A 26,260-nucleotide genomic window follows, 5' to 3' on the forward strand; every position below is an offset into this window, starting at 1 on the left:
AAAATAACATCTTTACAACTGATCAACCAGCACTTCGTTAGTTACTCTGCAGATGCTGTAAAATCTCACGCATTTGGTGGAAACATCCAATACAATCAAAGTACAGGTACACACACTTCTGGACACAGGCAACGGACCAAGCTAATCTACTGTTATTAGCTGTATAGGTTTATCCATTTCGATGCTTTGTCTTAAACCCTGAGTAGGTGCTGAAGCTGTTCTAAAATTTTGGTGTAGGTCATAAGCGATGACCTGGTTCTATACCCACCTCCACATGTTTTCAAATTTCAGCATCTCTTGTAACTATGCAATACATTTTCTGACACCAGAAGGAGCAGAAAGGCCATAACTACGATGCATTAAATTAATTAGCTCATCTGTCTGTTCATTTGGCAAGCATAACTTCCAGTCCCCCCGCCGGCCGCGGTGGTCTCGGGGTTAAGGCGCTCAGTCCGGAACCGTGTGACTACTACGGTCGCAGGTTCGAATCCTGCCTCGGGCATGGATGTGTGTGATGTCCTTAGGTTAGTTAGGTTTAAGTAGTTCTAAGTTCTAGGGGACTGATGACCCCAGATGTTTAGTCCCATAGTGCTCAGAGCCATTTGAACCATTTTCCAGTCCTCCCCATCGGCTTTAATTCTGTGGAGGAAAATGCCTTGGTGTGATTTTTAGCATATTCACGCCTTACAGTGTTTACAAAAATCTAAGATTTTCTTAACAAATGACAGTCATTCATCCCGGGTCTGTTCCTATGTGTTTCTATGCAGATATACCGAATTGCAGCTCCAGTCTGTGATCATCTCAAGTAAAACAACTGTAGACCATTATGGCTGAAACTCAGCAGGTAATTCGGATAGAGCATCCAATTATAATATTGCCTCACCCTCACAGAGTGTACCTTCAAATCGAACAATTCTAAATTGTCCATTGGTCCAACTTACTATGACTTAGTAGTCACTCCTTAAGGAGACAAAGTACTTTGTGATTTGTTACCACCGTTGTATTGTTACCAAACAAATACCTTTCAAATTTCTGGAACCCATACACAACTGACAAAGGTTCCTGTTCTGTAGTACAATAGTTTCTTTCTACTGCTGACAACGTTTTACTCATGCTATAGTGCAGTGCTGACTCTCTTCATTCTTACTTTCCAATTGGAAACTCTCAACGTCAGTATCATAAATACACGCATTAAAAGACACTAACAATAATTTCAAGTTATCTGATTGATACACAGTATTACTCTGGACTAATTCCGACTTCAGTTTCAGGAAACCAGTTTCGTATTCCTCTGTCCATGCCCATGTGCCATAAATATTTTGCAATTGATTCAAGGATGCATTGATATGAAAATCTTACTGAAAGAAAACAAACCAAACATGACATGGGACTGTTTTTTATTCGTATGACTAGGGAACTCCTCTTTAGCTCTTAACTCACTTACTTCAGGAAGTATACCATGCACTCTGATGATGTCTCCCAAGAATTTAATATCTCTCCTAACCAGCTCAGTCTTACTGAGCTCTGATTTCAATCAGCCTTTGTGCATCGCTGCTAAAACCCGTTTAAATAACTCAAAATATTCTGGACAACTGGGCATAGCCAGCAGTACATCATAGACATATACCATCAATTGATTCATTAGTTCTGGTACTAATACCTTATGTGTTGTCCTCGCTAATTCTGAGACATATATTCAACCCAAAGAGCACTACACGTAACTGGTAACGCAATTTACCATCCAAGACGGCCGTGAGTAGGGGGGGGGGGGGGGGGGGATGGGTAGCTGTAGAATCCAGTATCCACGAGCGATATTCAGTGATGTCAGAATTTCGCTCTGTGGAACCTTTGAAAAAGTTAGTCAATAGAACCAGTTTCTCACTTTGTCTTTCTACGATCTCATTACACCACTGTGCATCGAGAAACAGCCGTACACTGCAGTCTCGTTTTGGACGAAAGGAAAAGGGTTGATAAAAGTTCAACAATGCTCACTGATTCCTCAATCTACCACCATCACACTTATTTCCTTCCGTACAGCATCTTTTTTGCGAAAGGTACCGAATAAGTTTTTTTTCACTAACTGTTATGTGGCTTGTCACCATACACTCGAAGTTTATGACTACTGTGGGTTGGTCTGAATATACTTCACCATTTTCTGTTTTGCAGGACCTCTTACTTTAAAAGTTGCATTTTGTTGCTGTGACAATACATCCATTGCGTGAAATCTGTAGCTTGTTTCGGCCCTTCTTTCTTTTTGTTCATCAGACGATGGCTTGTTGATCTTAAGTCAATATTTCTTTCTCTGTATCCTAAGCAAATGATGATTATTCACTCTTATCTCTTTTTCTCCTTCAAGTTTTTAAGTGTAATGATTTTCTGAAGCAACCAGTTTTCGTCTTTCCTTTTTACAAAACACATTAAAGGTGCATTTCACCGACATTCGACTTATGTAGAATGCATTAAAATCAAGTTCACAGGAATAATAACTTAGGAAATCAACACTCATTATCGTATCAAGATTAAGACGAGAAGAGCTTAACGTTATTAAATATCAAAGGCATCATAACTCATGATTATTATCTTTGGGCGGTTGCCCCAATTTTTTTTCCACCAGACATCAGAATTACAACTGTTGCTTCGTTATTGGGTAAAGCGTTAATATTCCTTTGGTACTGCAGATATCTCTGAATCGCTGTCTGTTAAGATTTCAGAGTCAACGCTAGCTATTCGTGCAGTATGCAACAGAACTGATATTGCTTCCATTCATAATAGGGTCATATGTGTACAACAAATCTTCAATAACTGCTTTATGATCGAAACCTCTATCAACAGGTGAAATCATACTTCGCGCTGCCTCCAGAGCTAAACAGTGGGCCACTCCAGCCGGAGGTTCGAGTCCTCCCTCGGGCATGGGTGTGTGTGTTGTTCTTAGCATAAGTTAGTTTAAGTAGTGTGTAAGTCTAGGGACCGATGACCTCAGCAGTTTGGTCCCTTAGAAATTCACACACATTTGAACATTTTGGTAAACAGTATCGTGCAGCAACAGCTCACATAGACACTGTGTCTTGCGTCACACTTTACATGCATCTAAAACAAAGGTAACATTTTCATCTAGCCTGCAGGTCGGTTCTTATTCGTATTTGGTATATGCTCTCTCTTTGATTATCTGGCACTTCTGTGCATTCCCATTGTTCTACGTTTCTGAGTTGCGAGATATGTCCCCATGGATGTGTACTTGCCCACATCTTCTTCGAAGTTATTTTTTGAGACCAGAAATCTCATACTGGCCAGCTAAATGTTCTATCATTTTCCCCTTATCTTATCAAGTTTCGTTCTCACTTATTAATTAGCATTGCAATAACGAAAATGTCATCAGCTTTTATATCACCAAAAATGTCAAGGTTGCTTGAAGTGCCGCTAAGATGGTCACACTGTCTGGTCATAGGTCGCTAGTATAACTATGCGCCCACCTCCGCACTTCAAGGTTAATTTTGGGGACATCATTCTGCCCTTCTTTTTTGTCCACTGTAAAACATTTTCCGTCATCTTTCAAATTTAACAAATACCTTTGGACAACGGAATCTGTTGTCGTACGGAGCCCCTACCTGGTTTAACTGCTCAGGTGGAGCACGATGATTTACATATTCCCACGTCATATTATCGTCCACATTATGTTGCGTGTTACCGGATTTCGACTGCTTGCCTTATACTGTGCATGGGCCAACCGGCGTCTTGCCTGTGTTGTGGGATCTTACTGTTGCCATCTTTCCATGCACATATTCTACCTGCTCCAAAAATCTGACGTAACTGTGATAATTGCCCACGATGCTGTAGTTATCTATCTAAAGATGTAGATAGGCAACATTCTCTCAATAGTGTCTACCTCTGTATCCAACAACGTATTTAACATGCTACCACCAGAACTCACGAAAACCTAGCATTGTGCCGGAGTTTGACTGATATCTTTCACCACTTGAAAAATCAGCTAATAATTCCTGCTGAATTTCTGCACACCAATAGTTTCACATAAATTTGTCATAGAATTGTTTCAGATCTGGGCAGGTGTTCAAAATTTCAGTCAGTCACTAAACTACATGTCCTTTCGATTGTCCCATTATAAAAGAAATCTGTTCCTGCACTGAGCATGATAGCAGTAACACACTCATGACGTCTTATAAATGGAGCTTTTGCTCAGGCAACAGCAAATGCTGTGCCATCCATTGCAACAACTGGTGAATGTAATGGTCAAATGACAGTGGTATTGTGCACCAACTATATATTTTGGAACGATTCGAGTGCTTCCGTGCAAAGTGTACGATGGTTATCGTCTACATGTTAGTAAAACTAGTGCACTGCTCTTGTATAGTGCAGGGTGTCCCAACATATTGTATAAACTCATTGAAACTGAATATATCTTTAGTAAAGGAGATGGAAATACAGTAGAATGTTTGTGGTCAACCTTATGGTGCAACTAAACGTGGTAAATATTTAAAATGGTGTCCTTAAACCGCAATACACCGTCGACAACAACTTACAACAGACCGACATGAAAACTGTATCGTTCCTAGTATATCAGCATCACAGGCTTCCTCAACTGGCTCTTTAAGAGGAGATTTTCCTATCAATTCGCCACGGAATGTGCGATTCAGAAATTCCCTCACGCAAAAAAGGACCAGAGTCATCAAGTGCAATATTTCTAAGGAAGAGTTACCTGTGGCAATGTTTCCAAAGAAGTATGGCTTCAGTAACCCTCTAGAAGACAGGTCACACCAGACCGATACTCCTGGCAGATTAACATGCCTTTCCTCGGCTTTTCACTGGCCCAGTACCCGCAATTATGGCTGTTAATTGCTCCGTTAAGATTAAATAAAGATCTGTTCATCCAACGAAAGCATTAGATATTGGAAACGTTCCTCTTCTTCACATCTATTAATGAACCGCTCACGAAATTCACTTCGTCTGTCTGGATCATCCTCTTTAAGAGCATGGAAAAGTGCTGGAATGTAAGGCTTAAATTTCTGAGCCCGCAAGATTCTATTAATACTGCTTTTGCAGATACCAGTCTCATCAGAGCTATACCTCACAGATTTTTCTGGGATTGTGTGTACACCTGGATCGCTGCGCAACACTTTCTCTTTTCCGTAATCCTCTTATCCTCCACCGTTCCTTCGACGTCAAACTTATCTCGTATTCTTTTAAATGTTCCCTTGTTGCTAGTAGTGTTCCAAATTGAACCCTCACTCACATTGTCTGTTTTCCAGTAACACTTTAGCACCCATTTCCATTGATTCAACGATAATGCCATGTTTGTTTACAATCCTAAAACAAAAGAAAGCGTTGATATGTTATTGGCCGCCTTCTGAATTATTAACCGCAGAAACTGTACTTCTGTCTCCTTTAATTAAAGAGATATTCCGTTTTAAACAGTGTATATATTATTTTGGGACACTTTGTATTAGTACGAATGTTAGATAACCCTGGATACATAGTTATCTAGTGTGCAGCTTGCTTTATCTCCGTCTGTTCGAAAAAAGTGTGATAGGCGTTTTCATTTGCTTCCAAGTTTTTCTCGAGTCTCAGCTGAAACTCTTAGTGTGCACATTTCACAAAGTTGTCACACTACTGTAAGTTCTTGGTTGGTATTCGAAGCAATAACTTATAATCAGGAATCGACAAGTTAATCCAGTTGTACTCGGTAGTGTGTAAACTGATTTTCAATGTCCTGTTTCATTTCCGATTTCAAGTTAGAAATTTCAGACGAAAATTATATTCATGTGTTATATATTTTCCCATCATGTTTGACAGCCAGAGACAGTTGATTCTGACGTTATGTGAGTGTTATCAGTGGCACTAAGTACTTAATCACTAGTCCCAAGTTCTACGGATTCCTTCAGTCTGGAATCCTGCCTCGGGCATGGATGTTATGATGTCCTTAGGTTAGTTAGGTTTAAGTAGTTCTAGGGGACTGATGACCACTGATGTTAACTCCCATAGTGCTCAGAGCCATTTGAACCATTTTTTTCTATTGATTCCGTTTCCAACTAAGCTACCTAGTAATTCTTCAGTGGTTGATTCCTCGTCCTTAATGTGAGTGGAATACACATCAAAAATGAAATCTTCTATAGTGGTGACAACGTCTTTAATTTTATGACTATTAGTCTTACATTCAGCATCACCAAGTGACATACTGTAGAAACTACTTATTCTGAATTTTACAAAAGCACCCAGCATTTGGGAAAAATACCTTTCGACTTAGATTTGGGGATCTTCTTAATTATTTTGACAAAAAACAGCTGCTATGAGGCGGGTGGGGAGTGGAGAGCCGTGATCTCATTGTTTTATTCGCCCCCCGGCGTGAGGTTCGACCGCAGGACGACGTGCGCCCCTCACGCAGCCGACAGATGCGTACGTGATATAATAGGTTGCTGTATAAGCTCGTAGCGCTTTTGTTTTGCATGTTGGTATTCCTGGTGCTATAAGTTTATTTATCGATTGTTATTTTTTGTTTGTAGTTCACTGTTGCTATTTGAGTTTACATACTGGAAAATGGAGTGCCAAGTGGAGAAATTTGAACATTTTCGACATATTATTCCTCTGTTTGAGTCCAATAGAAGGGTAAAAACAGCGGGGACAGCCAGAAACATACGCATAATGTATGGGGATAATTTGTAGTAGTAGAATTTTGCTGATGGCTTACCCGCAACTTCATTTCATCCTTTTAAAAGTATTGAGAACTTTTAAAGAAAATCAATATTCCGTTTTCTTAAGCAAATTGTGAAGATTTCTCTCAATGGGGCACTGCTTTAATATATGTGATATTTAAAAAATGTGTCTTGAGAGTTTTGTTAAGAATATTCCTTAGGAATAATGCGCAGAATCAGCCCAGTCCACCACTCCACACTTTGGAAGTAGTTTTTGTTTTCTTTAAATATCAAATCGTTTAAGTTTACCATCTGGTACAATCATGACTCTTTTTCTTCTTTATCCTGTGCCTTAGTCTCGCACTGGCGCAGTGCTGGTATGCTTAGGAACGGAATTAGCATTTTTGTTTTATTTCTTGGAGTCACCAGTTTTCCGAAGCGATTTGATGTTGCGCGCCACAAATCCCTCCCCTGTGCCAACCACTCCATCCAAGAGTAGCACTTGCAACTTACGTCCTCAATTAGTTGCTTGATGTATTCCAATATCTGTTTTCCTCTACACTTTTTGCCCTCTACAGCTCCTTTATAGTACCATGGAAGTCATTCCCTCATGTCTTAACAGATGTTCTATCATCCTGTCACTTCTTGTCAGCGTTTTCCACAAATTCTCCAATTCTAGCCAGAACCTCCTCATTACTCACCCTATCAATCAACCCAATTTTCAACCTTCGTCTAAAGTACCACATCTCAAATGTTTCGATTCTCTTCTGTTTCTATTTTCCCACAGTCCATGTTTCACTACCATACAATACTCCAAAAATAGCATGGTTAATTTTAAACAGTGTGCTGGATACCCTCCCTGTCTGCACCCCTTTACCCTGAGAATGGAATGTGTGTCTCCCATTTGTCCGCATGCACTCTTTCATATGAAAGTGAGCGAAAATTTTCTAAATGTGTTCAAATGGTGTAACTGGGGAGGAACTTGCGTACCAGCCCAGTATTAACCTAGTGAGCTTCGGATAACCACTTAAAAACCATTCCCACGTTGGTCGGTAATTCAACCCTCGTTGTTAGTCTGCCAGAGGATTCTGTCTGGGACCAGTGCATCTCCCCATCCCGGAAGCGGTGCTTTAACACGCATGTCTCTCTTAGCAAGTGAATTATTATGACCAGACACACACATTAGACTGGAAAAGGTGCGTCTATTACTGAAGCCTGACGCCGCCATCTTACCTCACCAAACGTCAAGAACTTTGTATACAGTACTAGAAGGTTGCCCAGAAAGTAATGCACTGCATTTTTTTCTTCAACAATTCCTTATTGAACATAATGAGAATTACACACGCGAAAGAATTGTTCTTTATCCACACTATTTTCCCACGTAACCTTTATCCCATTCTATGGCCTTTCTCCAGTGCAAAACAAGGGCGTGTATACCCTGTCGGTTCCTATCCTTGTCCTGGTAGCGGAGGCAGTGTTTCACTGTGTGAATCACATCTTCATCATCCTCAAAATGCGTTCCATGAATGGCACCTTTTAATGGCCCAAACAAGCGAGTGCGACTGGGCTACGTCACGGCTGGAGGGTGGCTGGGGTACCTCTGTCCAACCCTGTTTTGCGATGTGTTCAGAAGTCCTCAGCCTTGTGTGGGGCCAAGCGTTATCGTGTTGCAGCAGAACATCTCCTGGGTTGCCGCAGCGTCGAAGTCGCCGGAAGCTCTTCTTGAGTTTTATTAATGTGCTGACGAATGCTTCTGAATTAATGGTGCCACCTGTTGGCATCATATCGATGATAATCGCATCTTCACAGACCCAGAACACAGTCCTAAAGCTGCGCCGAACCGCCTTCTGATGACCTCACCCTCCATGCCTAGTGACTAACTGTACTTCTGTCGACAGCAGATGCTCCATAGACTTTGCACAAGCGTTAGTGATATTCCCCACAGTTTCTTTCTCTGGAGTGAGAAATTCGGTACGTTGGTTGTAAGGTATATCGCCTACAGATGCCATTTTGAAACTGTACTGCAGCTACTAGGCTTGGCCACTGTTTCGATACAGTGTATCGATACGTGGAACTGTTTCAGTATTTCGGAACGACTGTGGTTCACTGTTTCGAAACAGTGGTGTTTCATTCCGCCCTGTCTCGGATAACCGCACCAGATTCGATTTAGAGCCAGACACAGAAACTGTATCGTTGTTTCAAAATAAGGCTGTTTCAGTCCACCTGCGCTTCGAACGGACTAATTGTATCGAAACAGTGATGTTTCATTCCGCTCTGTGTCGCACGAGATTCGGGCTCGGCACAGATACTGAAACACAACATAACACTTCATGAAACACTTTCAAGAGTGTCGAAATCTTTTTGAAAAGCAAGAGAATTAAGCTTAAGATACCCGGAAATAAAGCTTCGGTTTAGCTGACTGTCCTATTACAAAATGGCATAACATCTGCTTCATAAACACTAACCAAACAATGAAACAACGCATACTATTCACATTCAAAATAATAAATATGTGAAAATCATTCGATTAAATTAGACTTTTTTTTATAACATACGCTTCTCTTTTCATGTACAGTAATCGTATTAAGAAACGCAAGAAAGCCAACAACATTTTGAATAAAAAAGGCGAAGAGTGACAGTTATTAGACATATACATAATTTTTATCTAGGTATAGTTGCAAGCAATCTGTTTGACATATCACTGATAGTGTAATGGTGAACGGGTAGGGCTGGGAAGCATGGTGACTTTATAGTAAGGATTCGAAACAACTGGAAATAAAATTTTTCTGTTATATTTTGTTAGTTATTCGAATTATTTCGCGTTATTTGAGAGTCTACAGTCACTGTGCCTATTATCCACAATGATTCCCTTTGTGTGCATGGAAATTAGCAGGATAGGTGTATTACCCATACTAACGGAATGTGGGAATCCCAGTAGCATATTCGTTATTTCTGCAGTTTTCTCCTACCTCCATTTCCGTTCGTGGTGGTTCTTCTGTCTTCAGCTATGGCTGTCCTCAGCCAATTGAAAAGTAAGAAAGTCACACAACACGAAAGCAGCGCATTTGCTGCAGGAAATACGAAACTGCCAAGACGCCAAAGTGATAGTGATGACTTTCTGCGAAATGATCAGCGCTCTCGCACCTCATTTGTGTTTATATGGACGTACTTATAAAGAAGTCATTCAAGATTATGAAATGTGTAGGTTTATTAGATTACAGAACACAAACTGTTTGACTGTTTCGAAACAGCGTATCGAAACATTGCATTGTACTGTTTCATTTGTTTCGAAACAGTTAAGTGTTTCAGTTTGCCCATCTGTAGCAGCTACGCTATCCGTCGGAAGTGACGGAAACTTGGCGCGCTCACTCAGAAGACTTCAGATAATATATACGCAAAGCCTAGTTTAGACGACGACACTAGGTCGCAGGCAAATGCGCTACCGGCCACTGCGCTTGCGCGCCGCGCGTTTGCGCAACTATTCGGTGAAACTAAACAGTTTCAGCGTGTTCCAACTTTGGCGACACTAGTTGCATGAGTTTGGAGGTTATGTATATTCGTATAGTGTAGATAAACTGAAATATCAAGTGGGGAACTGAGAATAATGTTCACTTTTTGCATACCTATGCTTTGCGTAGGTGATTGTGGGATTTCAGTGATACTGATTACAAAGATAAGCATAATATTGATGCTACTGAGACGTTCATGTGCTATCAGAACATAAATAGTTTAACAATATCTGAGATGGAGGGCAAAGTTTATTGAATTAGGAGCACGTATACAACTGAATTATGAAAAAATACAAGCAAATGTAATTCTAGCTGTAGAAATACTCTTGTCTACAAGACTAAAATCCCATCATTTGAGTTGGCCCACCCTTTTTAAGGAATATTGTTGACAGGAGGGAAGGCTATATAAATTCAAGAAGCCGCATTCTTCATTAGATATTCAGCTATTTAAAACGTCGGTGCTTTGCTCCCCATTCACAAAGTTTGAATTTTGAAATATTGCCACTGTACAGATCTATCTACAAGAGAGTAGTTTGCAAACCTTTCTCTTCTTAATGCGGCCTGCTTCGAATAATTACTGATTTTAATGTTAATAATTATTACAGTTAATACTTACTCGTGCTAATGCCAAGCGTCGTCACCAACTAAAACCGCATCTTATAGCATGCCGAGTCTTCTCGATTGTAATGCATGCGATGTGATATGTAATTTCAGTTCTGGCGACAGTGCTTCACGCATTACAATATTTTTATTCCTTATCACATAATTAACTCTATTTAGAAGAAACGTTAACAGTGCTGGTGGAATTCTAAGATAATTCAAAGAATTACAAATTACACTCCTGGACACCGGTGTGTCAGACCCACCATACTTGCTCCGGACACTGCGAGAGGGCTGTACAAGCAATGATCACACGCATGGCACAGCGGACACACCAGGAACCGCTGTGTTGGCCGTCGAATGGCGCTAGCTGCGCAGCATTTGTGCACCGCCGCCGTCAGTGTCAGCCAGTTTGCCGTGGCATACGGAGCTCCATCGCAGTCTTTAACACTGGTAGCATGCCGCGACAGCGTGGACGTGAACCGTATGTGCAGTCGACGGACTTTGAGCGAGGGCGTATAGTGGGCATGCGGGAGGCCGGGTGGACGTACCGCCGAATTGCTCAACACGTGGGGCGTGAGGTCTCCACAGTACATCGATGTTGTCGCCAGTGGTCGGCGGAAGGTGCACGTGCCCGTCGACCTGGGACCGGACCGCAGCGACGCACGGATGCACGCCAAGACCGTAGGATCCTACGCAGTGCCGTAGGGGACCGCACCGCCACTTCCCAGCAAATTAGGGACACTGTTGCTCCTGGGGTATCGGCGAGGACCATTCGCAACCGTCTCCATGAAGCTGGGTTACGGTCCCGCACACCGTTAGGCCGTCTTCCGCTCACGCCCCAACATCGTGCAGCCTGCCTCCAGTGTTGTCGCGACAGGCGTGAATGGAGGGACGAATGGAGACTTGTCGTCTTCAGCGATGAGCGTCGCTTCTGCCTTGGTGCCAATGATGGTCGTATGCGTGTTTGGCGCCGTGCAGGTGAGCGCCACAATCAGGACTGCATACGACCGAGGCACACAGGGCCAACACCCGGCATCATTGTGTGGGGAGCGATCTCCTACACTGGCCGTACACCTCTGGTGATCGTCGAGGGGACACTGAATAGTGCACGGTACATCCAAACCGTCATCGAACCCATCGTTCTACCATTCCTAGACCGGCAAGGGAACTTGCTGTTCCAACAGGACAATGCACGTCCGCATGTATCCCGTGCCACCCAACGTGCTCTAGAAGGTGTAAGTCAACTACCCTGGCGAGCAAGATCTCCGGATCTGTCCCCCATTGAGCATGTTTGGGACTGGATGAAGCGTCGTCTCACGCGGTGTGCACGTCCAGCACGAACGCTGGTCCAACTGAGGCGCCAGGTGGAAATGGCATGGCAAGCCTTTCCACAGGACTACATCCAGCATCTCTACGATCGTCTCCATGGGAGAATAGCAGCCTGCATTGCTGCGAAAGGTGGATATACACTGTACTAGTGCCGACATTGTGCATGCTCTGTTGCCTGTGTCTATGTGCCTGTGGTTCTGTCAGTGTGATCATGTGATGTATCTGTCCCCAGGAATGTGTCAATAAAGTTTCCCCTTCCTGGGACAATGAATTCACGGTGTTCTTATTTCAATTTCCAGGAGTGTATTTCAGGTTGGATGCTGAGCAACAGAGGTCACCTCTTTTCTCCATCCTGTCACGAATCGGAATACATTTCTTCTTCTTCTTCTTCTTTTTTTCTTCTTAAGCTGCGATTCCACGCAACAATCTTTAACTCCATCTCAACTTGTGCGACGTGCAGCTGCCAAAACTTTCATTTCAGACACGACTCAGGAACTCACAAAACTATGAAACTGAATTACGTACTGGTTTCGCCGTGTCTACAGTCAAATATAAAACTATTTGCGTGCAACTTATTCCACACAACGAGTGGCACAACCCTATGTCGTCGTGTAATCTAGGCTTTATGGTTCAAATGGTTCTGAGCACTATGGGACTTAACTTCTGAGGTCATCAGCACCCTAGAACTTAGAACTACTTAAACCTAACTAACCTAAGGACATCACACACATCCATGCCCGAGGCAGGATTCGAACCTGCGCCCGTAGCGGTCGCGAGGTTCCAGACTGTAGCACCTACAACCGCTCGGCCACTCCGGCCGGCAAACTAGGCTTAATGTTTCGCATACGTAGCACTGTTGTCAGCTGAGAAAAAAAAACGCGCAGGCCCGGGTGGCCGAGCGGTTCTAGGCGCTACAGGCTGAAACCGCGCGACCGCTACGGTCGCAGGTTCGAATCCTGCCTCGGGCATGGATGTGTGTGATGTCCTTAGGTTAGTTAGGTTTAAGTTGTTCTAAGGTCTAGGTGACTGATGACCTTAGAAGTTAAGTCCCTTAGTGCTCAGTGCCATTTGAAGCATTTCGGAACAAAATGCGGTGCATTACTTTCTGGACAGCCCTCGTACTACGATTTTCCGAAACGAAATGACGTAGGCTTTTGAGGTGGTCTAAACAATTTGTACAGTTTAGCTAATATTTCCATACTAGTAGAGTTTAACACGTATATTGTAAAATCGTGTTGTGAGAAGAACATCAAGTTACATATACACACGTCTAAAGCAAACGGTAATTTTCGTAAGAACACTCAAATGAGTAAAGCCACTTGTTATCCACGACAAACGTCACGTTCTACTTATCGGAGGACTTTTATAAAGTGCATACTATTCGAAGAAAAATCGAAGTTGACCGAAACTGGCAACATATCATTATGAATACAGTAACACCATTAAGGCAACTTGACTCATTACTATATGTATGAGAAAATAGTAAATAGTGAAGAATAATACAAGTTTTTTGTTCTTACATTTTTTAAACTTTCATAGCCATTAACATACAAATAAAGACTCTCTGCGACTTCTTACTGACCCTACATGAGATTTCGTTCATCGTTGCCGACTCATTAACTATGTTTCTTTCCGTCAGCTCTTCCAACAGCTCCGTTTTGCGTCGTGGCGGATTAGCTATATCAAGTTCATCATAACTTGACGATAAACCGTTATCAATGCCTGTAAATTGTTATCACCAGCATCTTCACGAACAGGAGGCTCCATCAGGCGACCATTTTCTGAAAATACGGTGGATACGAAGAGAATACAGACGGAACAATGACTTCTCGAAGTCTCATCGTCTGACCAGCTAGACTCATGTCTTCTTCACGAAAGTGCGGGGAACAAACACATGAATCATTTTCGGGTGACCAGTTTCGCCTGCTAACTGCTTTTACCCAGGCGTCCATTAGATCTTTCCTTTTTCTTTGAATCCTGAAACATCGTAATTATTACGAAATAAGAAACAATAGTAAAATAACTAAGGTCAAGGTGACTGAGCCATAGGTTAAAAACACATCATTAACCTACCTCTGTTAATGCCATATTAGCCCAAAAATAAACCGCCAACGCATATAAGCAGCACCCCTAAATTTCAAGGAAGACATTTTTAAGAAATGCACTAGAATAAGCCGCACACTAATTGAGAGGAGAAAAAATACCAAAAGTTTTTTTGTACTTACACGTAAGGCATAGGTATGTATCGAAAACATTTGTTCTAACATTTGATACAAAATGTTCGCAATGTATTTCATGTTATTTAGTCTCATCGCTATCAGTACCCGTACTCACTTCACAATTTTCACTCTCACTCCTACCATTTTCTTCATTCTCTTCCCATAGTACGTCCTCCTCAGTGCCATCAGCGCATTCGATATGCAACACTTCTTGAAACTCTTCATGATGGCCTCTGACGGTGTTGAGGGCCATGATGTAAGAAGCCACTCACATAAAAGTGTGACAGGCGGCTTGTCTGTCTTACCAAATGTTGTAAGGACATGGTCTTCTTTCCAAGAGGCAATCTGAATACAATATTCGCAGGTTGTCCTTGAACGGTTTGCTTGTTGCCACATTTAGTACCCGTAGTTTTGAAGCCATTCCTCCAGGTATTGCGACAAGATCTGTCTTTAGGGCAACAAGTTTATCTTTTACTTCAGTTGTTAGATGTCTCTTAAAAGCACTCAAAACTAACATGACTCTCTTAGCAAACAATGTGCCAGATCTGCGATTCCAAACAGTGGATAGTCAACCATATATTGCGGTATCATCTAGCGTTTATCTTGGCAGCGAATCACTAATAGCCTAGTACATAGAGGATCCAAAAAGTGGTTCAGCTTACATTAATTCTGGCAAAAGATTGTTTTCTAGGATCGTTTGGTATGGTGTGAGAACGCCAAATCTAAGTTTTCGACCTCGAAAGTGGGAAAACTTTTGGTGGCCTAAAAAATTTTAAGTTTTCGGACTTTTTCCAGTTTTCCGCTTATAACTCGAAAACAGTCCATATTTTGGAAATAATCACCCTATAGTAAAATAAAGAGGATAAAATCCTGCGTCGGTTAAAAGAAAAAAATTAAAAATTGATCCAGTCATTCGATTTTTATGGGGATCCAAAAAACAGCAAATTTTTCCAACTTTGACAAAAACTGTGTTGTATACATTTTAAATGTGCTGAAACTTTCAAACATCAAATTTTGTCAATACTGTCCTCTCCCCCTCATCCCCCCCCCCCCCCATCCTGCTTAAAAGTTGTACACAGGGTGTTACAAAAAGGTACGGCCAAACTTTCAGGAAACATTCCTCACACACAAATAAAGAAAATATGTTATGTGGACATGTGTCCGGAAACGCTTAATTTGCATGTTAGAGCTCATTTTAGTTTCGTCCACCTACGCTCAATGGAGCAAGTTATCATGGTTTCATACGGGATACTCTGCCTGTGCTCCTAGAACATGTGCCTTTACAAGTACGACACAACATGTGGTTCATGCACGACGGAGCTCCTGCACATTTCAGTCAAAGTGTTCGTACGCTTCTCAACAACAGATTCGGTGAACGATGGATTTGGTAGAGGCGGACGAATTCCATGGCCTCCACGCTCTCCTGACCTCAACCCTCTTGACTTTCATTTATGGGGATATTTGAAAGCTCTTGTCTACGCAACCCCGGTACCAAATGTAGAGGCTCTTCGTGTTCGTATTGTGGACGACTGTGATACAATACGCCATTCTCCGGGCCCGCATCAGTGCATCAGGGATTCCATGCGACGGAGGGTGGATTCATGTATCCTCGCTAACGGAGGATATTTTCAACATTTTCTGTAATAAAGTGTTTGAAGTCACGCTGGTACGTTCTGTCGCTGTATGTCTCCATTCCACGATAAATGTGATTTGAAGAGAAGTAATAAAATGAGCTCTAACATGGAAAGTAAGCGTTTCCGGACACATGTCCACATAACATATTTTCTTTCTTTGTGTGTAAGGAATGAACGTTTGGCCGTACCTTTTTGTAACACCGTGTATAGCATCAAGCCATGAGTTCCAAAAGCATCAGTTCTCCCGAACTGGGCCAATTTTGAATTTTTTTCTACACATAAAGCAAAATTGAGGAAATCCTGTATTCACACTATTGAGTTTTCGCTCTTTATTGATGTCTACAAGTCTGATTTAATTCTGAGGATATAATGTGGCATCTGAACGCATATAAAACTAGTTTTAAGGAATTTTGTGAGAATTTGAAAATCTAATTTTTTGGTAATTTTCGCCTAGTACTACTGGTGTCTTGTTCGCAATATATATTCTAATAATTGAATAGCTACGTTAGGTCTAAACGCGTATTTTCCATGTACCAACTTGTACATCCACTTAAATACATATGAAAAAATTGGGTTTTATTTCTAACTTAGGAAAGTTGGTCATCCAGAATACTTCTGCCTGAAGAAAATCCCACATGACTTATATCTTCAATGAACAGGTGAATATGTGCACATCAAAGGATGGCGCTTGGCGAGCTGTTTCGTAACGTTGAGATGAGGAGGAATTGGGACGAAGAGTTGGATCGCAGAAAGTGGAGAACAGGTAGCCTGTTCCCTCATGTAGGCATGTCGTTGTGCCTTAAAGGGGACCCAATGGAAGGGGGGGGGGTGGCCTACTCCCTAACCTTAGTTTTACCATCGAGCTCTTCAGTTCAGATCTATCAGCCAATGTGTACGGCTACCAAAGTGTTGTGAGAGAAAGTTGTGGGGAGAAGATCAATGTATGGCACGTGGACAACGACCACCCACAGCATCAATGAGCTGAGACATCATCTTTTTGTGAAGATGTCGACAAAGGTGAAGTTCATCTTACTCCGACTTCTCTAGCACTCATTGCTGTAAATCTGCACAGCTACAGAGCATTCCTCCAAGTTTAGTGGCGGATGGGAAACACGCTAGGTCCACTTGAATGAGGATGGGGATGGGACAGTCTCGTACTCACTCCAATTCCTATAACGAAAGAACCTGCTCCCCAGGAGATTCTGAAACTGGCGTCCCGCAACTGCAAAATGTGATCCACCAGTGCATGCACTTGCCGCACATTTTCGCGAAGTTGGAAACATTTGCTATTTATTGGATCCCCATATAAATCTAACTTCTGGATTCATTTTCAATTTTTTTTTCTTTTAATCGACGCAAGATTTCACTCTCTTTGTTTCAATATAGGACGGTTATTTCCAAAATATGGACAGTTTTCGAGTTATAAGCCAAAACCAGGAAAGAGTCCGAAAATTTCGAGATTTTTCGACCACCAAAAGCTGTCCCCCCCCACTTTCGAGGTCGAAAACTTAGATTTGGCACATCCACACCACACCAAACAATCACAGAAAAAAATCTTTTGATACAATTAATGTAAGTGGAAAACTCCCTACATACTGGGCTATAAACCCATAGGAATATTTTCTTTGCGCATGGGTTTTCTCTTCAGAATAACATAAAAGGGTAACTTTTCCACATCGGCTATAAGAGCTAACACCACAGTAATTCTATTTTCATCATCCTCAGTTCCTCTTAATGAGATGCTTTTTGCTCCTTTCATGTCTACTGTCGTACTGCTTGGCAAGTTAAAAATTCTGGTGTGTCGTCAGCATTTCCAAACTGATGAAAAGGTTATGAGTGACACTTTCGCAACTGGACGACGTAATGCTGGAAACTGACCAGCTTCTCCTCGAAATCTCTTTGATAGCGTAGTACTTCGTCGGAAAGCAAAGCCATTTTCCGCATCAAGTGACGATACCAACCAATACTCGCACGAAACTCTCGTTGTGGTACATTTAAGGCTTTTGCTTATTCCAAGGCTTAAAGTTGGATAATTTCCGTGAGACAGGTATACCATCTTTCCTCTTATCTTGCACATAGGAAACAACCTTAGATTCGATTTCCGCTTATTTGGCTCATTTCGCTCCCTGAACGATTTCCTCTTTGAAACTGCTTTCTTTCATTTTTGTTCTGAAGCGATCCGACGTCACACGTTAAGATTCGTCCAGTCCATACTCTCCTTAGCCCACTCTGTTGGTTGTGGTTTTGGCACAGCGGACAATGGTAAGCTTGAAGCTTGCATCGTAGCTACGCCGAATTCCTTGGCTTGATGTTGCTTTTCGCTCTAAATGGTCGTTCATATCGTAATAAATCAGGCTTTCTTACTAGCATCTAATCGAAACTGAATTATAAGCTGAGGAAACAATGCCGGTAGACCTACACAATGTTTGAAACGCCCCTTAGAAAAATTGTACAAGACTGTGCTTAAGCTGACACACAATATTTTTTGCGCAAATCAATCTGACTTTCAAAAATCTCTACTAAAAAAAAATGTCCCTGACTAACATTAACCTATACGTTTCACAAATCGCTTATCTCACAAAAATCTTGGTTACTCGAACTACTGCAATACAGCGAGCGCCACTACTGCCAGCTAAATAAAAGATTCAAACTACTGAAGGCACTAACTACTGATAGGCATAGTTAGCAAATGAAAGATTTTGATAGAGAACAAACAATGTATTTACCTTAATAGTCAAAATATATATAGCAGTGCATGACATCCAGTCTTACAAATTTCAAAACTCCGCCATCTCTCTCCCCACGTCCACCACTGCTGGCGGCTCACCTCCAACTGCGCAACGCTACGCGCTGTTAGCATCCAGCTGCCGCTGCCCAACACTACAATGGCAGACAACAATGCAAACCAGCCACAGGCTGCACACGGCACAGCCAGTGATTTTCATACAGAGCGCTACGTGGCGACGGCGTTACCACTAAAAAAACCTAAACGGCCTACTTACATGTTAAAGCCAATAAAACACCAGCAAGAGTTAGAATTGTTGTGTAATAAATACCTTGTTCCCTCTTTCGGCTAGCGACGCTAGTTTTACTGTTGCAAATGAACTTCATTTTTGTACAGCAACTGTGTGTAAAAACACAACATAGCGTAACTTTTCGAGGATGGAATTTAGGTAAAAAGTGCGGCTTTTTTGGGTCAGTACGGTACTAGATTTGTTAAAACCCTTAACTCATACATAAACTATTTGAAGACAGGTGGTGCTTCAGGCAAGACAAACTGTAATGTAATTATTTACGTTTACACACAGTACAAAATCAAATATACGAAAGGTGTTCTATTCAAACATGCACTGAAACAGATTCCGTTCCTTATGTCTCCCGTCTGCCTTACGAAAAATTACATCCCAACACACTGCACGCATTGACCAGTATGTCAAAACTCTATCCCCATTTTTACGACTGTTCTATCAGTACGCAAACATTTGTTTACACAACCCCTAGAGTCATAATATGACAGCAAGCGCAAAGTGCTGACTTCAGTGATTCCAGTGATGCTGTATACATTATTGCCAGTCTAGTAATGTGCAGGGTGCGCATAGTTGTTTAAAAAAAGAAAAAAACACCCTCCGAACAGACATTGAAGGCCCAACGGTGCCGTGTCATCCTCAGCCCTTAGGCGTCACGGGACGCGGATTGGCATGTGGTCAGCATACCGCTCTCTCGAGCGATGTCAGTTTTCGTGACGGTGCCGCTAATTCTCAGTCAAGTAGCTCCTCAATTGGCCTCACAAGGGATGCGTGCACTCCGCTTGCCAACAGCACTTGGCAGACCCGGATGGTAACCCATACAGGTGCTAATCAAGCCAAACAGCGCATAACTTCAGCGATCTGACGGGACCCGCTGTTACCTCTGCGGGAAGGCAGTTGGCGTCCATAGTTGAAGTTCCAGTTTCAAAGCGCTGCAGAAAGACAACCGCTGCTCAGGGTGACGTCAAATCTGAACAGCGTCATACTGACGAAGGGGAAACGTTACGGGGGAAAAAATTATCAATAGATGGCACTATAAGCGCCTTAACGTAGCTGGGGTCGGCTACAAATGATTAATGAGTCGCAACAGGACGAGTAGGACTCATCTCAAAGAAAAAATTCTGTCCTTCGATAAATGATGCCGGCAACCCGCACCACAGTGTGACCTTTGCAGAATGAAGTCCTACCGGTTGATGAGCGTGCGGGTTTTCCGTTTCCCGTATTACGCAATTGTACGTATTGACGTGTCCTTGGATATGGAAATGGGCTTCGTTTGTTCACAGAATGTTCCATGACCATTCACAGGCCACTTCCATGTGAGCAGGAAATTCGAGAGCGATCGTTTGTCTTGCTGGCAGACCAACAGGAAGCAACTATTGAACATGGGTGATTTTGTATGGTCATCAATTCAGGATGTTTCGTAATTTTTAATGCACCTTGCCTGCAGACACTGCATGTGTACACACTAACGCTCGACCCCAGTGCTGTGGCTACACCTGCGACAGGCGTAGGATCAACTACTTTCCTGCCTCTGTCACACTGGAGTTCAAAAAAATGTGTCTTTTCGAATATTGTAATTACTTTCTCCAGACACTTGGCATACATCAGACCAATACCTTTTTTCATACCATCGAGTATCTGGAACTTCTGCAGGGCCATCAGCAAATAGTCACTGTTCTTGTGAAATAGCTCGACCAATTTGCAGATGGTCGCGTTGGGAATCTCGGGTGCAAAGTGAGAAACAGCCGTGTGCTGCGCGTTTTTTTGGTGTGCATAATCTGACATAGCGCTGTCTATTGGTCAAATCTAAGTTTTTTCTGTGAGTGTTCCCTCTGCATCAAAATATGCTGTTCAAATTTGATGTAATTATGAGCAGTAGTTCTCTTCCAACGGCGTTTTGAAAGTGGAACTTTAATTATGGACACCTTGAAGATCTATGCCAGGAACCAAGCTCCTGTGGCAAGGAGTAGAACACTATTGCACCTTCTCCTCATACAAACACCGAACAAATCTTGCTATTTCATTCCCAATGGCTGTTTATTATTTGAAAGTTAACTTGATCCCTAGACAGCGAATTAATTTACCCATTTTATTTGTTTACTTACTCTAACAGTTTGACCATTAGACACGATGATTTGGACGTGTTGGGTAGTGCTCTATAAATACCTAGTACAATTCATAAAAGGCTCTGTGCCGTGCTGAAAGCTAATTCTCAGCGATAGAGCTTCCTGAAAGAGCGGACGGATAAGTTCTACGAATATTCTATAAACGTCTCTGTTCAGCTATTAATTACTTGGGAACAACAAAATGGAGAAGTTTCTCACTAATCCACACATATTATGAAATTATAAAGTATCAATGTACGTATCCTCCACATCTCTTCCTAAGCCATTGGATCGATTTCAACCAAAACTGGATATCACTTACTGTCTGGAAAGAACCACTGTCGGGGTAAGAACTACCTACCTCCCAAAAGAGTAGGAGTAGAGGTGGCGGTGCGAAAGACGCGTAGGTAGCGATACACAAACAGGGAGACTATATTCATCCAGTATTTGAGAATGAGAGCTCTTAGTGACTTGCAACCACCCACACACATGATTTCGTACTTTACGAGACTTCTAGTAGCTGACACGCCCCACAAAATAGTGAACGGAAGAAACGTTTACGCTTACTTCGTTTTCGCTGCTCTTGTAGTAAAACTGCGGCATCAGGCATGAGCTTTTACTTCTAACTCTGCGTGCAACAAATTTTGCAGACAGTATTCAAATATACCACTGAATATACTTGCAAAAATAAAGCATTGTGCTATAGTTCGTGAGATATTGTGCCACACACTGAGATGCGTGAAAAACAGCTGTATAATGCATGACGTTCTGATTTATTACTTCTTCACTTCTAAGTCTATTCGCAACAGATTCCGTAGACAGTATGCACATGTATCACTGGATGAATCTAAACAATTATGTTGTTGTATGACACATAGTTCGCCAGATATGACCAGTGTGAGAAAGAAACTGCAGGGCGAAATTCACTAGAGATACAGTTGAAATATTTGCACAAACACGTGTGAAATATGTTAACATATGTGAAAAATGTGTGACATATGAGTACGCTGTCAAAGTCCAGAGTAAAAAGCTCCTCCTAAACCCCAGGATCGATTTCAACAGAACTTGGTACACATATTACCTACTACCTGGAAAGAAATACTGTGAGAACAATAACATACAGAGGGAATGGGCTAGCAGCATATGGACAGATAGAGGGGGGAAGGATGAGCTGGTCATAAATATGGGGGAGAAGGGAGGAGACGGACAGAGAGAGATGGAGAGGGAAGAAGAGATGGATAGAGTGAGGGAAGGAAGAAATGGACAAAGGGAGAGGCAGGAGCAGATGGACAAAGGGGAAAAGGGGACAAAGGAGTTTAGGAGGACAGAGGAGGGAGGAGGAACTGGACAGAGGGATAAGAAGCAGATGGACAGAGGGGGGAGATGCAAACGAACGGAGAGTGAGAGGGAGGAACAGATGGGCAAAGAGGGGAAGGAGCAGATGGACGAGAGAGTGGCTGGAGTAGATGGACATAGAGGAGGGGAGGAGGAAGTGAACAGAGAGAGAAGGAAGAGTGAGGTGAACTAACAGAAGATTGGAGTAAAGTACATACCTGGGCAACATTGGGTACTCAGTTAGAAACCTGTAAAAACCTTTCAACAGACTTCTTTTTCACATATCGTGTTTTGAAAAATGTCTCCAGTGTTGAAGGGGCACCGGCGAATTACATTATCTGTGTGTTGTAGCGACACTGATCTACGCGTCGTACGGGTCGTTCATCGGATGGCCCGCGCCGACCCTGCTCATCCTCGAGTCTGAGGACTCGCCCGTTCCGTTGACGGCTGACGAGGGCTCGTGGCTGGCGTCCATCAACTCGCTCACCATGCTGGTCGGCATATTCGCCGCCGGGTTCGCCGTGGACCGCGTGGGCCGGAAGAAGCTGCTGCTGGCCGCCGCCGTGCCCCTCCTCGTCTGGTGGCTGATGGTCGCCTTCGCAGAGTCCTTCGGCATGCTGCTTGCCGCGAGGTCAATCGGCAGCCTCAGTGGCGGACTCATCAACACCGTGATGCCCATGTACCTGTCTGAAATTGCCGACGCCGACATACGAGGAACAATCATAACTGTTCACAATGTGCTGACGGATACTGGCAGTTTGCTGATCTACTGCCTTGGTCCTTACTTGTCTATTACAAATGCCGCTGCTATTTGCGCAATCTTACCCGTTATTTTTTTCATCACCTTTGTATGGATGCCCGAATCACCGTACTTCCTTTTAATGCGGCGCAGGGAACAAGACGCTGTCAAGACACTTCAGAAAATAAAGGGAAATCTCAGTCCCGAGGAGCTGAAGGTGGAACTAGAAATGATGCATGACTGCATACGGCGGAAGCAAGAAACGAAAGGCAAGCTTAAAGACCTGCTGACCATACCAGTGCATCGTCGGACACTGCTCGTAACATTAGGGTTCATTATACTGCAAATGTCCACCGGTGCTATAGCGCTGTCGACGTACACGAATACGATTTACAAAATGAGCGGCAGTGAACTCGACCCTAACTTGTCCTCTATTATGCAGATCTCTGTCCAGCTCTTGTCGAGCGTCGGGGCGTCGTTAGTGATTGACCGGTTCGGTCGGAAGACGCTCGTCATGGTGTCTCTCGTAACCTGCGGCATCTGCCTCGCTGTTGAGGGCGCTTACTTCTACGTCAACGACGTACAAGGAGACGTCCCTTCTGCCTTCGCCTGGGTTCCACTCGCTGCCATGATTGGCTTCAATGTAAGAAACGTCTATTTTTATATAATATTATGCTGCAGCGTATGCGCAGCACGATGTCTGACTACAGCTGTTTATTGGAAGAAAACGACTGAGGAAAAAGACGTAAAGATATCGTATACATAATCAGAGTTGTTAGCAATTGATTATTGCACAGTGTGCACGATTATTTTTTATTCCTTTTTCTCAAGCAATAGAGAAACGGGAGTAATACTCTAGCCCCCTTAGTTATTCCACAAGGTGATAGAGGATTCCATTGCTATTACCATCTAAACTTGGCCTTAAATGACATCGTAAACAGTCTGAAATACTCTATGAACACCGGAATACGAATTCGACACCATTGTAGGTAGTTTTTTTTATTAATTTTATATGTTACTTCTTTTACACCCCAGTAACACTATGTGTGTTTTATCCGCACTTACTGCCCGCTAGTACGCCACTATTTTTACATAATATCGTCTCGCCACACCTGTCCAAGTTCATTCAAGGGATATACAATATACAGGATGGTTAAAACAAAGTCTGAAAAGCTTGTAAGGGTCTTGCAGGATAGGTTGTGATGAGAAATAGTTGTTGAGAAAAAATTCGATTCGCTGCGCCGTTTCCGAGCTAATTAGTACTGAAGCTAACCAATCAGGCCGTTGTGCGAGCAGATTCAAGCGGCCGGCCAGGTAAAATAAGTGACGGTCGTGCTAATAGTACAGATGATAGCGCAAGAGACTGCTCATCCTTTGGCTCGGATTCAATCCTTACTACCGTCCCAAGTCAAATTTTTGTATCGCTGGCTTGTTCTCTTTTAAGAAGCCAGACAAAGAACACGTTTGGCGACACCATTTCTGCCAGACTGCTTGGATTTGTGCTAATTAACTCGAAAACGGCGCAAAGTGTCGAATTTGTTTCTTAACAATTATTTTTCAGCACAGACTACCATGCAACACTGTTACAAGCTTTTCCGACTGTTTCTGTACATTGCGGTAGCATCCTGGAGAAGTCTGTATTTAAATGTACAGCTCTTTACGAATATTGTAACTTCAAACCAGCATAAAACGTTTAAAAAGTTTAGTATTGATCATACTAAAGTTCTGTTTCAGAATTCTTTGCCGTAAGTATACAACAAAATGTAACTAAGCTGCTGGTGTTATGCAGTAAACCTAAGAGACAAGTGCGTACAGTGCTGAAGACGGCTTATTCTATGTTATCAATTAGATCTTTAACGAATTTGCGTCCATCAGCAGTGTGACGAGGAAATGAAATTCAAGATTGTCATCAGAAGGCGAAACAAAGCCTTCGAAGCGCGTTGCAAATTGTTCAGTGACTGCTTATGAGAGCATTTCTCCCTTTATCAGAACTAATCATCTCATCGAAATATGCCACGAAACTGAGCAGGTAGTCGGCAGTACAGATCTTACATAACCTACCTTTAGCCCGCCCTGTAAGCCGTGCGGTCTAACGCAGTGCTATCCGGGCGGGAAGACGTGCCGGTCCCCGGCTCTATTCCGCTTGGCGGATTAGTCTCTAGGTCTGGTCTGCCGACCAGTCTGTGGATGGTTTTTTAGGCGGTTTTCCATCTGCCTCGGCGAATGCGGGCTGGTTCCCCTTACTCCGCCTCAGTTACACTATGTCGGCGATTGCTGCGCAAACACTTTCTCCACGTACGCGTACACCATAATTACTCTACCACGCAAACATTTGGGTTTACACTCGTCTGGTGTGAGACGAGGGAGGAAGGGGAGGGTCCACTAGGAGCCGAACCTCACAATAACCCTGGGTTCGGTGTGGAGCGGCGGTGGGGTGAATGTTGTGAGCCACTGAGGGCTTCGGCGAGGACGAAGCTTCGTTGTTTCTAGGTCCCCAGTTCCATACAATACAATAGAACCTACCTTTACATTTTTATTGGTAGAGCAACATACCATTGCACGCTGTTGCAAAATTTGTAACTGTGTTGCAGGTCTCCTTCAGTTTCGGAGCAGGGTCAGTCCTCTATCCGATAATAGGCGAGATATACCACGTGTCTGTAAAGGGCGCCGCCACGTCCATCAACACGACGGTTATAGCGTTGTACGGCTTCTTCCTGAAGAAGATGTTCCAGGTGGTGTCGGACAGCGTGGGCGCCTATTGGTCCTTCTGGGCCTTCTCCGTGCTGTGTGTGTGCGGCGCTGTGTACACCTTCTTCCTGCTGCCCGAGACCAAGGGCAAGACGTTCGCGCAGATCAACCAGGAGATGGACGCCCGATTCGGCGGAAGTAGTCGAAAACTCCCTGAAGGTCTCCGGAATGAGGAACCCGAGGGAGACGTAGAGATTCTGAACTTACCCGAGAACATCCCAAAGTGCCGCTAAAGATCTTAAGATGTCTCCACGACATGCAGCTGTGATCGTCAATCTGTGAATGAAATAACGTGATAATTCATAGACTAGTGAGAGATCTGAACCACAAAGCCGAAACTAATATTTGCCAAGCATTTTAAAAATACTGGTA

General features: G+C 43.0%; 1 protein-coding gene across 1 annotated transcript; it reads left to right on the top strand.

The window, feature by feature from the left end:
- Positions 1-5,794: 5,794 nt before the first annotated feature.
- Positions 5,795-26,121, top strand: LOC126267257 (facilitated trehalose transporter Tret1-like). Its single transcript, XM_049972358.1, has 3 exons — positions 5,795-5,831; positions 22,753-23,783; positions 25,732-26,121. Exons 1-3 carry the CDS (start codon positions 5,795-5,797, stop codon positions 26,119-26,121), a joined length of 1,458 nt encoding a protein of 485 aa, XP_049828315.1.
- The last annotated feature ends 139 nt before the right edge of the window (positions 26,122-26,260 follow it).

The sequence above is a fragment of the Schistocerca gregaria genome, chromosome 1, assembly GCF_023897955.1.
Source record: "Schistocerca gregaria isolate iqSchGreg1 chromosome 1, iqSchGreg1.2, whole genome shotgun sequence".
Taxonomy (NCBI): Eukaryota; Metazoa; Arthropoda; class Insecta; order Orthoptera; family Acrididae; genus Schistocerca; species Schistocerca gregaria.